Source organism: Saccopteryx leptura, chromosome 1 (assembly GCF_036850995.1).
Source record: "Saccopteryx leptura isolate mSacLep1 chromosome 1, mSacLep1_pri_phased_curated, whole genome shotgun sequence".
Taxonomy (NCBI): domain Eukaryota; kingdom Metazoa; phylum Chordata; class Mammalia; order Chiroptera; family Emballonuridae; genus Saccopteryx; species Saccopteryx leptura.
In genome coordinates, this window is record NC_089503.1 from 54,626,775 (window position 1) to 54,646,202 (window position 19,428).

The window sequence follows — 19,428 nt, forward strand, 5'->3', positions numbered from 1 at the left end:
TGGAACTGGACTGTTTTTGAAAGAAGAGTCTGGGAACTTGACAAATGAGACTTCAGTGTAACCATTTTCTGCTCCTATGAAGAGCACAATTCTGTTGCACAGGACACAGACACAGATTACACTTTTCAGGAATCATGACAGCAAGTACATACAGGACAATTAATAAGTGTTTTATATTGAAATACACTTTTACACAATTATCTTAATAGTTAGGTACACTTCAGAATTACAATCTGTGTTTTATGAAAAGAAACACAAATGCATTCATCGTTACACACTTAGTAAGTGAATAGATTGATTTCACCTCAAACACTGAGTATAAAATTTCACTCTGAGTATATACATTACTTTTATTTCTTACATTTTTTTTACATATATATTACTTTCGTTTTTTACTCAACTCTTCTGAACCTGTTTGTTGGGCAACAAGCAGACATATATTCAAATACTCCATAGTTGGTGGTGCTGGGTGGGGATGACTACAGATTTTCCTAGGTTCGTGGTTGGTGGCAGACAGACTTTGCTAAGCCAATTCAGATCAGTGATAAAGAAAAATATGGAGACATAGGACAGTGGAAATTTGATATGTTTTATTGAGAATACAGAAAAAGGTAAATGGGTAAAAATGTTTCTCTTCTAACTTATGTCAGAAACACTGCAAATCCCAGGATTGAGTAAAAGTTCTAAAGAAAGAAGACAGAAAGGAAGAGATGGTTTGAATGGAGCAGTGAGCTCAGCTGCAGGAGATGAGCCCCAGGGCAAAGGATGCTATACAACACTGAGGTAGTAGAGGGAAGAAGATTCAGGAGCTTGGTCGGCACAGAGTCATGGGAGCTGAACAGTTCCAAGGATTGAAATAAGGAGAAGCAGTCAGAGAAAAACAACATTCAGAGAACTTGTAGATGAGTGACCCATGATTTGTGATATTAAAAAATGAGACAGTACCTGCTTCATAGTCTAGGAAAACTCCAACACAATGTGGAGGAACCGTCATCCAAAGAGTCAAGACCTTGGGATCAGAGGTGGAAGAGTCCTCAAAGGCACTGTACTCAGATTCATTCTGTAACCCTATAACCCAGTAGCCATTTGTAGGTCTGTATCTGGAGAAAACATTTGAATAATTTGCATCTTTGTTATCAAAAAACCAAGGGCTTTGTGTTATATCTGGCTTAGTCATTCTACTGTATACCCCCAGGATCCAGGCAGTCTTCCCAGACACATCAACTTCCCAGTAATATTTTCCCAATGATAACTTTTGGGAGCCCAAGATATCAAAATGAGAAAAATCACATGAATATTTATTATTAAACATACAATAGTTCCCAACAGTCACTTGTCTGTGATCTGCAGAAATGAAAATATTTGAAAGGGTTTTGAGTGGATCCAGCTTCAAGTCCACTGTAGGAAAAATAACATAATCAGTTGAATTACATACGCAGTGATCGACAATCTGATTAGTCAACGGAGCCAAATATCAACATTACAAAGATTGAAATTTCTTTTGAGAGCAAAATTTTTTAAATTTAAACTATATAGGTAGGTACATTCCTTATCGAGGTAGCGCCCGTACATGGTATTTTGTGGAAGAGCCACACTCAAGGGGCCAAAGAGCCGCATGTGGCTCATGAGCAGCGGTCTGCATGGGCCATATGAGTCTTGTGACTTTATGAGGAGGAATCTTGGGAATTGACTGGGAGGAACATGATTTACTGGGGCAGTAATAAATACCTCACCTAAGAACTGAGGAAAAGGAGAGTGGGAGGAGACAGAAGAGGTAAATTGGGGGATAAATGGTGATGGAAGGAGAATTAAGTTGGGGTGGTGAACACACAATACAATATACACATGATGTGCTATATAATGGTGTACCTGAAGTGTATATAATTTAATTCACCAATGTCACCCCAATAAATTAATATTAAAATAATTTGTATATAAATAAGCATGCTTGAGAAGAACACATGTAAGTAATATCTAGGGACCTTATATTAACAACAACTTTTGAAAAGTGGTCAGAACATGGAGATGTGAAGAACCTGTAACATCTTACCCCAGTGGCTTTGGACTTCTGTCAGCTCTGAAATGACAAAGGTTTCAACAATGTTGTTAGAAGCAAAGGAGGAAACACTGACACCTATATTTTCTCTAGAGTGGGAACAAGGGAGGAGCTCCTGTGAGGCTGTCCACTGGTGAATGAGTGGATACCTAGCCATTCCACCATAGATATGTTCACACTTCAGCTCAGGCTCTTCTCTATTCTTGACAGGACTTTCTTTTCTCTTTTTATTCTCATGCAGAAATAACAGTCACTCCCACATTCTGTTCTGAAACTACAAGAACCCCACAACCACATTCACAGCCAACCCTCAGCTCTCTGCACCTTTAAATTCTTGCAGCATTCCACTCAGATCTGGAACTCGAAATGAACTCTTCACTTTCTTGGAAACAATTTTGGGCTTCTTCAAGGTCCAGATCTCACTCCTAAGAAAGACAAAATATTGCTCATATTTCTGACATTGCATCTCTTCAAGATCACTGTCTCCCTCACCTTTCTCTCCATTGATGCCTCCTCACTCAATCCTCTTCACTGAAAAGTCTGAGGGAGGGTGAGGTGGGGGTCCTGTCATTGCCACCAGAAGAAATGCCTGCATGTCAACCTTGCCATTTACACTCGTGGGTTGGCTTTTCGTTAAGCTCATGTTCTGATTATAAAATCGAGAAATGTAGCCCAGTCTCATCTCTCTACCTTTTAAATATAAATATGATGCACTATGATAAAAATAAAGTACCTTTAAAAGTTGTTTAGTTTCTCCATAAAAAGCTTTTGATATAAGGGTTGCTAACTGCCATCTCAGAGGTTCCCCCAAGAAGAGGACATAGGCGTGGATTCTCAGGCTTATGGTCAGTGGAGGGGTTCTACAACCTGGTTACTGAGAGTTTTAGGTCATCAAGTATGGGGCTCCTGTATTGAAAGTGTAAAGAATGTCCTGAACCTGCTATCTTAGAAGAGAGGCGAAGAATAACATATGAGGTCATGAAGAAGGGAATATTTTACCAACATTTGAGAAAAGTGATGTTATGACAGATAATATAATAGTGGTCAACATTTCTAGTGTTTGATGTTGCAAGTAGGTGGGCAACTTTAGACAAGATAAACCAGTATTTTCTACATAATGTAAAAAGTGAGTAAACAAAAAGAGATTAATTTCTTGTCACTAGGACTAAACCCAGTATTCTTCAAGACCTGAGTCTTATTTATCTATTTATTTATCACTGTAATCCAAACAACATCTTGAAAAGATCTTGCAGATCTTTCTTTGTGGAAAATTTGTAGGTCATACAGATGGAGGACAAGATCCTCTGTGTGACAAGGCAGGCAGCTCTGTAGTATAGAAACAAGAGCTGAGCCTGACAGAGGTCTGACTAAAATCAGTGAAGCACTGCAGTTCTGAACCTGCAAACCCTTATTTCCAAAGCTTCTATTGACCCAAACTCTGTGACTTCCACCAACCAAACCCTATCATAACATGGTCCCCCTCTCATCAGTAATTTGAAACAATGTAATACCTAAACCCCAGCTGGGTGATTTTTTTAAATTATGATTGATTCAGGATTAGTCTTATAGCTGCAATTCTGTCATCACACAAAAAAGGACCATGTCCAATCTTACACACATACCGTCTTATGTCGTTAATCACATCCTGGGGAAAAGAGAAAAAACATTAGTTAAATGTAGAAAATCAAAATACCTTTAGAACATTGAGATGGCTCATTAAAATTTAATTTTGCAGAAATAGCTAATATGTCTTAGTCCTCTACAATAATTAACATACTCTTCTACTAAAAATTGATGCCATTTATCTAAAATTCAAATTTAATCACACATCCTCTACTGTCTGGAAACTCTTGTTAGTGATAAGTCTTTCCTCCTTAAACAGTGTTACTCACCTTCCTCCTACACCTCTAGCACCCCTTGATAGAAAGTGAACAGATAGATGGTCAGAATAAATAGACGGGGACAGCTGTGGAAGAAAGACCAAGTCCTTCTGTCCCAGAGTACTTATGGGAGCATATTAGAAAGATGTTTCAAAGGTCTGAAGATGAAACATATATAAGGTGAAGAGAGGAGACCGACTATTTCTTTAAAATACCTTCATGAAAAGACCCTCTTTATATATTATGCTTTTATTTATTCTAGAGACAAACATAGGTAAAATTGATTTGTCAGACTTCATTCTAGGCTCTGGTGAATCAAGAAAAATAATTAATAATTACAGTCCTCAGGATATATACATATATATCTCTGTCATCTATCTATCTATCTATCTATCTATCTATCTATCTATCTATCTATCTATCATCTATCATCTTCTTATCTACTTATGAATATATATTGCTGTGGGAACAAGCAAACTAGCATTTCAAGAAAATGTTTTTCCAGTCACTCTCTAGTACAATATATGTCCTACACAGTATCTGAAACACATCACATTAAATTTTAAACATGAAATAAGCTGCAGGAATCAGAAGCAGAGAGAGTCTAAATTGTAATTGCTCTTTCCCAACCATTTACATTCTATTGTCCAGATCAATATCAACTTCATCACTGTCTTAAAAAGTTTATCTAATCAAGAATTCCAATATTGCATTAAGCCAATCCAGTACATAGTCTCAGCTTTTTTTAGCCATTAACTTATCTTTTTTTTTTTTGTATTTTTCCGAAGTGATAAGCAGTGGTGCACAGGACCGGCAGGGGTGGCAGACAGACAAACTGCCACATTCGCCCTACTGGGAGCCACTTGTCATGCCCACCAGGGGGCTATGTTCAGCCCCTCTGGGGCATTGCTCTGCTGAAATCGGAGCCATTGTAGTGCCTGAGGTAGAGACCATGGAGCCATCCTCAGTGCACAGGCCAACTTTGCTTCAATGGAGCCTTGGCTGTGGGAGGGGAAGAAAGAGAGAGAGGAGAAAGGGGAGAAGAGTGGAGGAGCAGGTGGGCGCTTCTCCTGTGTGCCCTGGACAGAAATCGAACCTGGGACTTCTACATGCTGGGCCCACACTCTAACTCTGAGCCAACCAACCATGGCTAGCCATTAACTTATCTTAATCCTAACATTATTTGTTGCATTTTTGGAAACAGAAATACACCCTTCTTTAGTCTAAACTCTTTTATAACAACAAAGCCTTGACCACCTGTGGCTGTATGTCCATAAAATGTTTTACTGTCTGTATTAGGATTTTTTTTGTTATTGCATAAAATTTAATTTTAGCTAAAACTGTCTTAAATTTAAAAGTTAAAAGAAAAACTCAGGGAGCAAGTAGAACTTTATCAAAGCTAAAGTTTTAAGGGAAATCTTATCATTAAGATCTGGGTTTTTTTCTTTTTTCCTTTCTTTCTTTCTTTTTTTTTTTTTTTAGAGAGACAGAGAGAAGGACAGATTGGGACAGGCAGGCAGAAAGAGAGAGAAATGAGAAGTATCAATTCTTCATTGCAGCACCTTAGTTGTTTATTGATTGCATTCTCACATGTGTCTTGACAGGGGGTGGCGGGTTCCTGCAGAGCCAGTGACCACTTCCTTAAGCCAGCTACCTTTGGGCTCAAGCCAGTGATCATGGGATCATGTCTACAATACCATGCTCAAGGCAGCAACCCTGTGCTCACGCTGGGAGCCTGTACTCAGGCTGAATGAGCCCGTGCTCAAGTTAGTGACCTCAAGGATTCGAACCCTGGGTTCTATGTGTACCAGTCCGACACTCTATCCACTGTGCCACCACGTGTTCAGGCTCTTTTTTTATTTTAAATGAGAGGAGGGGAGATAGAGAGGCAGACTCCCATGTGCCTCCTGATCAGGAACCACCTGGCAACCTCCATCTGGAGCCAGTGCTGAATCAGCACCTCAGCCAATACTGATACTCAGATCAACCAAGAGAGAGAAAGGGGGCAGGGCGGGGTTGAGAAGCAGATGGTGGCTTCTCCTGTGTGCCCTGACCTTGGCTCGAAGCTGAGACGTTCCTATGCCATGCCAATGCTCTATCCACTGTGGAAACTGGCCAAGGACAGTTCTTTCTTCTTAATACTATTTTTTACCTGCTATATACTCTTTCTTTTTATACTCTATATAGCATCAATTTGAATATCCAGGCTAAATAAAAACACCTAACATATTATCTAAAATTTCTCTTTCTAGTCATAACAATTAATTTCTATGGCATATAAATTATTACCCTAACTTGAGCCAGGTGCATATCTTAAAAGAATTTTTTATCATTGATGAAGCTATACAAATTGAATATATTGATTTACTAAGATTTGAGACATTGCTGATGCTACTAATTTTTATCAGCTGTAGCCACTAGATTGACTGAGGGTAAATTTGTCTTCTCAGAGGATGTTTCAAGCGATGTTTACCAAAGAAGAGAAGAGTAATTAACTGAGGTGGGACAGAAAAACAACTGTCTCATACAGAATATCCCTTGGCTGTCAGCCGTCTCTTCACTTTCTACAAATTCGAGCAGGTGTTTAATGAAAATTCACAAACATGCTAAAATTCTCATAGAAAATTCAATGGACATAGGACAGCATTTCTGGTCCAGGTCATTGTAATGGGGTCGGCTATGTGCTTTGCATCTAGAAAGCAACATCTCTTGAGTCTCCCCAGTAGATGACAGGAGAATTCTCCAAAAGTTCCTTGGGACAGAGGTGCTTAAAATGGTCTCCACAGTAAACAACTGACTTCAAAAGAATTGCTTTCAAACAGACTTGAATAGAATTGTTCCACATTTTTTCAACAATTTTGAGAAAGAAAAACGAAGTTGGAAGATACCAATTTCAAAATATTCCATGACGCCACAGTAATCCAAAGCTTAGAGTATCAATGAAAAAAGATAGAGCTTCATATGAGAGAGTAACAATCCAGAAAGGTATTATAACAACGAGAGTAAATTAATTTTTGACATATTGCGGAAATTATGAGTAGAGTTAGGGAGAATGTTTTTAACAAATGTTAAACTGAATTTGTACCTGGTTTAACAACTCAAAATATTTACTAAAACACACAAACACACATACAACAAGCACACACATATTCATAAAAACTCAATGTTTCCCAAATGTATTAGTTTATCATTACATTTGCCACCCCTCAATAAAAGAACCAAATCAAAAATAAAGAGAGATGTGAGCTGCTTGTTGAAGCATAATAAAGAAATGCCTTACAGATATTAGATCACAAACAATGGAAACTTATAAACAATCTTCTCTCTAACTTTTGCACAGACTTTTAAAAATAAAAATAATGAGAATTTCTATTGTCATTTGCACACTGAATTTCCCTACAAGTCCTAACATGAATAACAAGGAGAAGCACTGAGTGCTCGAAGGAACCTTTTAATAAGGATGAAAGTGCAGGGACCTGGGAGGGGAGGGAACATAATATTGATACATAGGTTTCCCCAAATCTCATATGTAGGACAGGTATCCCAAGTCTTACCTGCACCGTGTCTAGAGATGATTTCCACATATGGCGCTGGAGAACAGAGCTGAGCTCTCGCATGTACCGCCTCTGCACCGCCAGCTGGTCTCTCGCCACTGCCAAGTTGTCCAGCACATTCACGTCGTCCTCCTCCAGCTTCTGCAGCTCCCTCTGCTCCTCTCTGTCCAGGATGCCCCTCATTTCCTCAAACCCTTTCAGAATCCTCTCTCTCTCAGCCTGCATACAATTCTGTGCGGATGAGAAGAGAAAGATGCAGTCAGTCTGGCTGAAGGCCTAATTTTTAAGGGCCTGGGAGCCAAGCCAATATCTGTAACTAAATTCCTCAGACTCTTAGGGGGAAAAGAAATGAGCAATTCCTGGAAAAAACATTTTTCTGCCATTTTCCATTGACCTGGTCCCAAAGCAATTCACTCAAGTCTACTTTATCAAGGCCCACCAAGAGACACAGATGCTACATGGATGAGGGTTGGATAGCAAACATCTGTCCTGGAGAATCACGCCACACTGCACAGGAAACTTCCTCTACCTATATCTCTGAAAAAAGAAACCCTAGGACAATTTTAATGTGTTCTCTGATAGTATCAGAGCCTCAAACTTGATGAAGGAAATGGAACACTGGACTCATGAGTCGTTTTTACATTGCTTCCTTCTTCGCCAGCGGTTCGCAACCTGTGGGTCGCGACCCCGCCGTCGCTACCCACAGGTTGAGAACCGCTGTTCTACGCCTTTGTCTCCAAATAGTTGCTCTCACTTTGGAAATGTCTTCTGTAGCCAGCAATCCTCAATAGGTAGGAATTGAATGAGGAATAATCAAAAGTCCATGGACTTATTAATTCTGATGTAAAAATGAAGAAGGGGCTTCATTGTGATTGGACCTGGGTGCTGCCCAGCTCCCTGTCTCAGAACTCCCTCAGGAGCGTCTTCCTACCTTCCAGGTAGCTCTCTCTTCTCTGATGTCAGCGTCCAACTCCTCAGCTTCCTGCAGCTCCTGCATCAGCCTGTTCAGACCTTTCAGGAGCTTCTCCTGTGAGAAAGAATCCCCCAAGTCAAGACCTGAGCTTTCTCAGCACCTGGATACAGGAAAAATGGAGCAGATATCAAGCTCATCTCAGAAGAGACTAGTTTCAGAAATGAAACTGGCAGTCAGACTGAGGATGCAGAGAGAAACCTGAGGAGGAGAATGTGTTCTTTTCGGGTGATGGAAGTTACAGTCCTTAACCAAGAGTAGCTCTCATTGCTCCCTTCCTGGAGCAGGTACTGATTCTGCAGGAAGTAAATTTCTTTTCTGTTTCCTCAAGTAAATATACTTTTAACACATTAAGCAACCATGCTCTTAGGAATTCTGTCTATTCAGAGGAGCATTCAGAACTCATCCTGGGAAGCACTCTTACTCATACAACTTCTCTTTCCTAAGGTCATGTGGTCTCTGTGGATTCTTAAAGAAAATGAAAGAATGCAGAGAAATGTGCTTCAGGCCTTAGAAGCTGATCAAGGGGTTGTAAAAAGTGTGTGCAAAGCTCAGTTTTACAATGACAAAGAGAAAAAATAGGCCCAAAAAGTGAAGGTTTCACTTCCAGTGATGTTTCCACACTCTGAGGCTTACCTGACATTCCTTGACCACCTCCTCCATGGGGGACATTTGGTGACCTTGGTGCTCCTGGACACAAAGCTGGCAAATGGCTTTCCCATCCTCTTTACAGAATATATAGTAACGTTCACCATGCTCTTCACAGTGATTTCCTCCCTGCCACTGGTTTGCCCTCATGCTGTATTCCCTGATTTCTTTCACTCTGCTGGCTAGCTGCCCATTAGGCCGGAGGTTCCAAGGCTGGTACGGGGTCTGGCACACAGGACAGCAGCATCCTGCTCCTAAATAGCTCACTGATGGCCTGTTTGTAGTGATGCAGGCTAGACAAAAGCTGTGGCCACAGTTCAGGCTCATAGGCTCTGTCAGGAGCTGCAGGCAGATGGAGCAGTTCAGGTCCTCCATTGTGTTCTCTTGTGAAGGAAATTCCATACCGTGTTCCCCTCCTTCTTCCTGTCCTGGCTCCAGAAGCTCTCCTTGCTCACTCCTTCAAGGCTGGGAATACTGAAGCGAGCAGAGTAAGAAAGGCTAGAATATAAAGGACACCGATTGTGTAGATATTTTATAAACAAACATTAATATTCAATAAATAAAATTAAGGTGAGTGAAAAGAAGAATAGGTCAGTGAAGGAATGAAAAGGGCTCTTCTGTGTGATTTCTGGCACTTTATTCTTAGTTCATGTTGCATAATGATTCGTATCCCATCAAAGCAATGGCTGCTATTTTCTTCTGCTGCATAGGAGGACAAGTGAAGACCTTTCTACCAAGAGGTCTGTGCCTCTCATCATCAGTCCTGCCTATTCTTTCCCACCCCAAACACCACCCACTGCAGCCCCCTGGGCTTTTACACGTGCTCTTCCCTCTTCCATGACCTTACTTTATCTTAAAAGTTTCACTGAGTTGTATTTAAATCACATGCATTCATGTTTGGAATACAATAATTTCTAGTATGTTTATAAAACAGTAACTATCACCACATTCTAATTTTAGAATTAGATTTAATTATTTCTTAGAAACAAAACTAATGGCATTAGCAGGCACTCCCATTCTAACCCTGAGCCTCAGGCTACGATTAACTCCCTTAGGTTTTTATAAATTACCTTTACCGATCAATTCATAACAATGGAATCAAAATACATGTTGTGTTTTTTTTTAGTCTGAATTCTTTCATTTTTCATGCTGTTATTATGGTTCATTTCACCAACCTTTCTCTCCCATGAAAAATAATTATTTTTGATTTCAGCTTTTCATCTTATTCCCATTAACTAACACGGTTTTTATGGTAGCCCTAAAGAAGCTAACACAAATGTTTATTTTACTTTTTTAATTTTTGTCTTATCAGGTCACACGTATAGTAATGTCCATACAAACTGGAAAATTTTTTGGCGGTCAGTCAGAGAAGATGTCACAGAGCGGTAACACAGTGAGAATCACTCTCCCCCCTGGACTCATTATGGCCCTGTGTACACAATCTAGGCTCAGGAGTTCTTGTGGGAGTTCCAGATAACTAGGACTATTGTTAGGGGAGCCTGAAAGTTAGAAATTAGGCTTCAGTAATTGTAGCTTTTTAGTTGAAAGGAATAGGCGATATGTAAGGGTTAGGAACTAGTTAATCTGCTTGGTATTCTCTCTTACTGGCTTCCTGGCCTTTACTTTGAAATGTAGCAAAAAGTTGACCTTTGCAGAAATGTCAGGGAAAGCTTATAGTGGGGAGGGACCTGACAATTAGAGGAGTTGAAATCACAGAAGTTGTTTATAAAAGCCTAGTCACGGGATTTACTGTGGAAATTCAAAGTCTATAAGTTAATTAGTAACTTAATTTATCAATCTTTAATCTTTACTGTGTATCCTAAGAAAACAGGGAGTCTTTTCACAGACAGTTCAGAGGTGCCAGGACCTACCTGTTCCTGGACGCTATCTGCCCTGCTGCCTTAGAGATTGACCAAGGACACCAGACAGGACCTTGCTGACTGGACCTGTGTTAACATTTGAAGAACTTGCAGGGGAGATTTTCCTGCAGCTGAACCACCACTTCCTATATGTATATTGTTATGGGACTAACTGCGTGGACTATTTTCTTTTTTTTTCTTTTGGCCCTTACACCTTTATTAACAGCCCCTGAACGATATAAAAACCACCAACACCAGGAAAGTGTTAAGGCAGTGCTTATGGACAGTAGTCCTTCTCAAGTTGCTGCAATTTGAAATTGACAACAAACCTAACACCTACTCAGTGTTTGTCTCCCTTTATTGGCATTAAGGGTGGCAGGTAACCCTAAATGCAGTTTTGTTTTCCAGTTGCACTATGAAGCAATAAACAAAGAAAGAAAGAAAAAAATCTCAGTACATATCCATGTCTTGATGGTTGCCAAAGTGTTATGGTAAAAGAAAGATCTTCAGTGTGAAAGAGAATTAGTTTTTCCTTTGCTCTGTGCTCTGGAGGCAAATCTTAGAAAGGTTACACACAAAAAAATTTAGACCTACAAACACTGTCTTCCATTGCCATGGTCATCATACATGAAGAAGACCTGATAAGGAATAAGCTGAAGGAGAATGGGAAGTGTATTCCAGATCATGGTCCAGACACTGAATATAGTCCAGATGTTATTTGCAGTTAGAACCTGGCTACAGAGAATGTGATCCAGTATCAGCTCTGAGGAACATCTGGATCAGAAGTAGTCATTGTGTCATGGGTAAATATCACGTAATATCTCCCCTATTTTAAGTCTAAAACTGTTTTCCAAACATGGGGTATGGCTTCTATTTATTCTGATCTCATTCAAATCCAACCATCCTGAGACCCTTCAAGACCTATAGAGGAGGGTGGAGTGGAGCATGCATTCTGCCTTGGGGCTGAAAAAGTTATTTTCATGCCAAGGAAGTAAAATCAAAGCTGCTGCTGCCACAAGACACAGAATAGCAGCTTGAGCCCTCACACATACAGGGATCCAACCCTATCTGCACTGTGAGTGACTCCAGTGCTCCACAGTGGGCAGGAAGATGGGTGTGGGAACATGAGTGGTGTCTGTGCTGGAGGGATATCACAGATGCCTAAGCCCTAGACCATGCTTGAGAACCAATGGGTTTGTGCCCCACATCATGTCCCCTAATCCTGGCATACTGCACCAGAAAGCTGAGCCTACAAATTGAATTGTCTGTCCTCAAATCCAACATGGCTTATGCCCATGAGAACCCTAGGGGTATGGAGAAACAGGAGATTCCTCTCTTAAAAGCAGAAAAGCAGAACCTTGAGAAATATCTGGATTATGTATGAAGGAGATTCATCTCCTGCGGGACTCCCATCTTAGGCTGGTACTTGGGAGGCGGGGGTGATGTTGGTGATACACCCCTTACATTGTCATTACAGGGCTGCTTCTCTCTCGAACCTGTCAGAGCCTCTAGGTTCTAGGGGACCTCCCTGTCTCCTGCTGCAGCTGCTCAGCCAGAGCTGACTAGGAATGCCTGGGCCCCCTACACCTTCCAGGTTCATCATCCCTGCCACACAATCAAAACTACTAGAGCCCCTTCTGTGTCCACGGCCCCCTCTGAGCCCAGGCAGTTCTCACAGGGGATGCACATTGAGTACTTGGCTCTGGTGGCTGGGGTGGGACGAGGTGCATTTCCATAGCTCAGGGTCTGAAAGAACTGGCTTGGCTGGCTACAATCCCCCAGGTAGAGCACAGACAGCAGAGGGAAACTCACCTCCAATCTTCTGGGCACAAAGGCCTATTCACTTGTTCTGGAAATCCAGCAGGAGGGGCAGATGTGGTGAGGACACACTCTCAAACCAGAGGCCTGATGTTAACAAAGAGGATCCCGAAGAGCAGAGTGAAAATGAAAGTTAAGTTCTTAGGGGAGGGGCAGGGAAGTAACAAATCTAAGGACCAATGGGAGGCCTTTGTGTACAGCCCCTGAGAAATACCATGGCTTTGAGCCTGTGTCAGATGGGCCAGTGATTACATTCTTAGTCATATCTCAGTTCTGCTCCCAGAGCTGTTCTCGTGGCTCTCAAAGTTATTCATCCCTTGGAGAACTAAGCTTATGTAACCAGTGTAATTTCACACACATCAATCTCATCTTGTTCTTTTACAAATGTGATGTCATGAGGAGGGAATAGAGTCCCTCCTTTACCACAGTGAGGACCCACACTGAAGGCTCACCTGAGGCAGTGATACAGGCAGCTGTCTTTGTCCTGTATCTATCAGGTAAGCTCAGTGATTCTTGTCAATTTATGTCCTATTTGGTCATTAAGAAGAAATGGCTTCTCATGTCTGAAATTGTCGCAGGTGGTCAGTCAGAGGGGCCATCACAGAACGAGTAGCACTTAGATTCCCTTTCAGAACCGGGATTCCATATAAACAATATTACACTTTTCTTGAATAGACTGCAAATATCAATCTACAACAAGTGTCATTTTTTGGGCAATCACCTCTAAGACTATTTAACATATAATCTTTATAGACCTCACAAAAGAAAGGAACAGAAAAAAATTTGTGATAAATAATTTTATGAGTCAATGTGACTAGCACAGGGTATCCAGATTATATATTATTTAATTATTACTTCTGGGTGTGTCTGTCAGGGTGTTGTTTCCAGATGAGATTGGCATATGAATCTAAGTTTAGTAAAATAAAATGGGTACCAGAGCAGAAAATAAAGGAGGAGGAAGAAAGAAAGAATGTGGTCCTTTTGTTTCCTGCCTGCCTCTTTGACCTGGCATACAGGTTTTTTTCTGCTGTTGGACTAGAACCGACAACACTGACTGCCTGGGTCTCAATAAACTTAGACTAAATTACACCACCAACTTTCCTGGGTCTCCAGCTTGTAGATGGCAGGGTTGGGAAGTATTCAAAAACCATCATAACATGAGCAAATTCTCGGTAATCAATATTCATGTATATGAAGTATATACATAATATTAGTCCTGTTTTTCTAGAAGACTCTGAATCAAATTTAACATCATGTGTTATTTGGCAGGAGTTCACTCAGATAATGATAATTATAATGATTCTGGTGAACTGTGCACTTTCAAAACATGTGTGCTGAGAAATGACTTGGGCACTTCAGGGTACATGAGAACGTTGTAGAGGTGAAAATACCCAGACATCCTTAATTCGGTAAGAGCCAGTGAGATAAGGAAAAGGCAGAGGTGAAGAAGAGGAAGAGGAAGAGGAAGAAGAAGAAGAAGAAGAAGAAGAAGAAGAAGAAGAAGAAGAAGAAGAAAAGAAGAAGAAGAAGAAGAAGAAGAAGAAGAAGAGAAGAAAAGGAAAGGAAGGAAGGAAGGAAGGAAGGAAGGAAGGAAGGAAGGAAGGAAGGAAGGAAGGAAGGAAGGAAGGAGGGAGGGAGGGAGGGAGGGAGGGAGGGAGGGAGGGAGGGAGAGAGAGAGAGAGAGAGAGAGAAAGAAAGAAAGAAAGAAAGAAAGAAAGAAAGAAAGAAAGAAAGAAAGAAAGAAAGAAAGAAAGTTGAGGTGCTGACTGTGGGGAGCACCACTGTCTTTAACAGAAGAGTGGTGGTTAAATAAATAAATACTGAGGCAACGCTATTTTCCCTTCTTTTGCTTGTCTTCAGATCTTGTTGTCATGTCACTTCTGGTATCTTTTCAGATACCAACAAGCATCTCATTTTGTTTAATGCAATGTTGTGAAGATGCCCCTTTATTGTGGAAATCCTTTCTATGGGTTCCTCCCACCCCTGATCTCTCAAATGAGCTCTGTTTCTGGATGGCAGAAATGGTCTAATGAGAAGATGAGCAAGGTTAGTGAATTTTTCAGGAAATGCAGTAGAACTCTGAGTTTAAACTTGAAAATCTTGTATAACTACTAAATACAAAAAATAAAAGCTACAAATCCAGGCAGCTCTTACATATTAAGGTTCATAAAGCCAGAGAGGAGAGTGTATTAGAAATAGATGTTAATAGCCATGCCAAAATTTTATATCATCACACAAGTATAAGGTTATGAAGCTTCTGTGGCTTCCATTGTTTTATTTCAAAAAGTATCACTTTTACCCTGAAGCAGGGCCAAGCATAGCTGGTCTCTTCTCTATTGGTCTCTGTGCAGATCTGGTTCATAAGTCTGGTCTGTGGTCCATAGAGATTCCATAAGCCCTTTCTCTGGGGCTTCTTTTGCTGGAATATTTCAGGGAGTCATCTCTGAAACACACGTTACCCTTGAAGGTGAGACCTCACTTACTACACCCTGTGTTAGAAAATGAAAACAAATAAGTAAAAGAAAAAAGGGAAACTGCAGGGAGAGCCTAGTCTTTACTGTCATAAGGAATTACCAGCCTAGCCTCCCACCTCACACCCACATCTGTAAGTGTTGTGAAATCAGGTAGGGGCATTTTCTATTTTCTAGCTTATTGCCTCATACCTATTAGAAGGTGCTGAATATAAGGAATGACAAATAGATACACAGATATATCACTGTACATATAATTTTAACTGAATGGAGCATCTGAGAGGTAAACCATGCTTCTATTTAGTGTTGCTGCTCTGAACACGAATACTGTGCCACATAATGAGATTCAGCTGGTCTTCTCACATAATTAACATGTCTATCATTCTCCTTTGACAAATATTATTTAATAACATTTTATGTTTTTCATTTTCTGTTAAGCTTTACTCAGAATTGTGTTTAGTATGTGTTTCTAACCACACTTTAACCACATTCCCTTTTACTGTGCACCAAGGTTTCCTCAAATGGGGAAATGTTAAAGATCCACAGGCCAAAGGGGAAGACATTTCATCAGGTTCCTCTCTAAGGGGAGATGCCATGGCTGGAGTGAAAGCATAGAGCATAGGAGACCTCATCTTTCCCCTCAGCCCAGAGCACAGCTCGCAGGCACTGGAGCCACGGAAGCTCTGGAGAAAAGTGTGTGTGGTGAGGGGAGCGCAGCCGATCAGGTTTCCTTCTGGCCCAAGTTTTCAGATTTCTTGACAGGACCTGATCGCCTGGGCTGAATGAAAATCTATTGCTCCGTAGGAGAGTTCCAAGATGTCAACCTAGGGTGTGGGGTCAGTTCAGAGATTCAACGGGGGACGAGTAAAATGATAGATGTTTCATCTCTGGAAGGACTGGAATAGAAAGAAGTAATGGACAAAGTTGGGGTCCTTGGGAAAGAAGGAGCTCATTTCTTTGGAACACTGCACTCAGTACCCTCATGCTGTAGTTGTCGCTCATGCACAGTCAGACTCTGAGCTCTCTAAAACCTTCCCGCTTTAATCCTGTAATATACCTACATGTACATCTATTCTTAATATCTCTGCATTGACTACCATGCTCTATATTATTTTGTCCTCCACTGGAATTATAGGGGAATACAAAATGGTACAACTACTTTCAAGAAAATTTTGCAGTATGGGTAACAAGAGACCCTGGTATCCAGTAATTCAATTTACAGTTATAATATGTAAAGCAGGCAGAGTGAGGTTCTAATTTCAGAAGTGGAGAGGTTCAATTGTCAGAACATCCCCATAAACATGTATATCAATATTATAAGCCTTGCACACATGGAAGAAAAATAGCCAAACTAAACTAGAGAACACTAAATCTGGAAGCAGAGAAAATGGAAAAAGCAGGCAGAATCTAAAGGGTAGTAAACAAATAGACACTTGGACAACATTGAAGGCTTTTCCTACTTTTATGTTCTTTTTCTTTGAAAACAGACCTCAATCAGTAATGGGTAGACAGTTATCACCTAGCAACCTACAGACTTATTGGTCTGAAGTACAAGGTTAATTTGGGACTACCACAGCAGCTACAAAGTGTTAAAACTCTTTTTTTTTTTTTTGCATTTTCTATTTATATTTATTTAAAATGTTTTCATGTTTAAATCATTTTTGTTTTTCAGTTACAGTTTACATAAATTATTATATTTTTGCTTGTGTACATCTTTAAAGAGAGGTCCAGAGAGAATGAAATCCCAATGTATACATAAAAACTCTGATCGAATCTGTGAAGTATACATATTTGAGATAGATGAAAAGCTGACCAATTAGGATAAATGAAACTGATCACAGATTTTAGCTTCTGAAAAATATGGGAGAGAATTTAGAATTTACCTTCAACCCCGTTAACCTACTGAAAAAAAATAAACAAACTATAATATTTCTCAGGAAAAAAACCCCCCAAATCTCTACATGTCATTCACAATTCCCATGAGAAAGATTTATATACAATCTAAAATTATTCAACATATATTAAAAAAATAAAGGACATGGCCCATTTTCAAAAGAAGGGCAATCAATGGAGACCAACTATGCAATAATCCAGATGTTGAATTTAACAAATGAGCATTTCACAGTAGCTATTATATGTAGAGTGAGTTATGTACAAAAAAATATACTTACAATAATCGCCAAATAGGAAATGTCAGACCTCAGCAAGAGACAGTTTTTGTTTTTAAGGGAAATACTAACATTACAAATTATAATCACTCAAAAAACTAATTTAAGGTGGCTGCATGAGAAATTCAAGATCACAAAATAAAGACTAACTAAAATTAAAAGAAGCTTAATAGAAATTATCCAATATGGAAGTAATAAACAAGTCTTCAATAACCTGTAAAAGACATTAAAAACATAACAGGCTCAAACCACACGATTACTACTAAAATTAAACAAATATAACATTAAAGTAGCTGATTTAAATAATAATCAAAAGGTTAATCATTGAAAATTCATTTCAATGCTTGAAGAACAGCATCACACAACATTCAATATGAAAATAAGAAAAAGCCTATAGTTAACATCACATTTAGTGGCCAATGATAGAATATACTCTATCTATCATTGGGAATGTTTCAAAAAAAAATTCCAAAAAAAAGGAAGAAAACGTACCAGCACTCACTCCTTATACTCTTCATTGAACTGTGAATTCTATCTTAAAAAATAAGTTTAAATAATAAATAAAAATACAAATATTAAAAAATAAGGAATAAAATAACTTTATATGCATATGGCATAAAAATTATTTAGAAAATAAAAATGAATCCAGAGAAACATGCTAAAATAAATAAGTGAATTAAGCAAGGTCATAGGACTCAAGACTAATATTGAATAGCAATTATGTTTTAGGAACTACCAATTAATAATTAGAAATATAAGATAATATAATTCTTTAAAATAATGCCCCAAACCAAACTACCCCGAGAAGATAAACAAAACCTCACTTTCCATCCCTAAGTCACTTTACCTGGGAAGGTTCATAAAACTGGGAAGCTTAGTGCAGTGGCTGCATGTGTGATACATAAATCAGATCATGAGTGGACAATATGGAGAAATTAGTAGCAGTCAGGATCAATGGATTTCCCATCACAAATCTGCATCAATATAGATAATCATTGGAATCTAATATTATTAAATACAGGTCATGTGTCTCTATGCCAATAGAGATATCAAGTCTCCAAGATGTAGAAACTTCTGGTCTTCAATTTATGATAGCTCTAGATACCACTGCCTGTTCATTCTCCATGGGTGGATCTGCAGGATGAAACCTCTTTATTCCCTGAAATTCTACCTAACATTAGCCCCTCAAATGTATCCTGAAGATATCTATCTTCCAAATTAATGTCCCAACAGTATCCTTAGGTCCTAGGCATAAGAGTGTTTGCCACTCAGAGGTCCAGAGGGAGAGAGAAAAAATCCTTAGGCCTGACAAAGACACTACAAAGAAAGAAAACTATAGACCAATATCCCTGGTGAATTTAGAAGCTAAAATTCTCAACAATATATTAGCAAAACCGGATCCAGCAAAACATGAAAAAAAATCATACATCATGATCAAGTGGAATTTATTCTAGGAAGATAAGGCTGTTACAATATCTGCAAATCAATCAATATGATTCAACACATAAACAAATAAAGGATAAAAATCACATGATAATATCAAGATATGCAGAAAAAGCATTTGATAAAATCCAGCACCCATTTATGTTCAAAACTCTCAGCAAATTAGGGATACAGGGATCATTTCTCAACATGATAAAGGCCATCTATGACAAACCCAAAGTCAACATCATAATCAATGGGCAATAATGAAAAGAAATCTCCTTAAGATCAGGAACAGGGGTGCCCCTTTTCACTCTTATTAAACATAGTTCTGGAAGTCCTAGCCAAAGCAATCAGATAAGAAGAAAAAATAAAAGGCATCCAATTTAGAAAAGAAGAAATAAAACTATCATTATTTGCTGATAATATGATACTATTCATAGGAACTCCTAAAGTCTCAGTCAAAAAACTACTGAACCTGATTAATGAATTCAGCAAGGTGGCAGGATATAAAATCAATATTCAGAAATCAGTGGCATTTTTATAAACCAACAACTGTCTGAAAGAGAAATTAAGAAAACA

General features: G+C 39.3%; 2 protein-coding genes across 4 annotated transcripts in view; both read right to left on the bottom strand.

Moving 5' to 3' along the window:
• Positions 1 to 12,859, bottom strand: part of LOC136394117 (E3 ubiquitin-protein ligase TRIM22-like) — a 45,051-nt gene extending 32,192 nt beyond the window's left edge. Inside the window, exon 1 of the mRNA XM_066366775.1 lies at positions 12,780 to 12,859. The gene's annotated coding sequence lies outside the window, so the exon portion shown is untranslated. The remainder of the gene's footprint in view (positions 1 to 12,779) is intronic.
• Positions 569 to 12,899, bottom strand: LOC136394133 (E3 ubiquitin-protein ligase TRIM22-like). 3 transcript variants are annotated; one of them, XM_066366788.1, is made up of 8 exons: positions 12,780 to 12,899; positions 9,097 to 9,573; positions 8,422 to 8,517; positions 7,491 to 7,721; positions 3,679 to 3,701; positions 2,381 to 2,481; positions 2,051 to 2,077; positions 569 to 1,398 (listed from the first exon to the last, which is right to left on the bottom strand). In XM_066366788.1, exons 2-8 carry the CDS (start codon positions 9,508 to 9,510, stop codon positions 803 to 805), a joined length of 1,488 nt encoding a protein of 495 aa, XP_066222885.1. In that variant the 5' UTR covers positions 9,511 to 9,573; positions 12,780 to 12,899; the 3' UTR covers positions 569 to 802. The 3 variants fall into 3 exon arrangements, with proteins under 3 accessions (XP_066222885.1, XP_066222903.1, XP_066222894.1); XM_066366806.1 differs by having other exon boundaries at positions 9,097 to 9,582; positions 12,780 to 12,846; XM_066366797.1 differs by having other exon boundaries at positions 9,097 to 9,606; positions 12,780 to 12,846.
• Between the last annotated feature and the right edge of the window lie 6,529 nt (positions 12,900 to 19,428).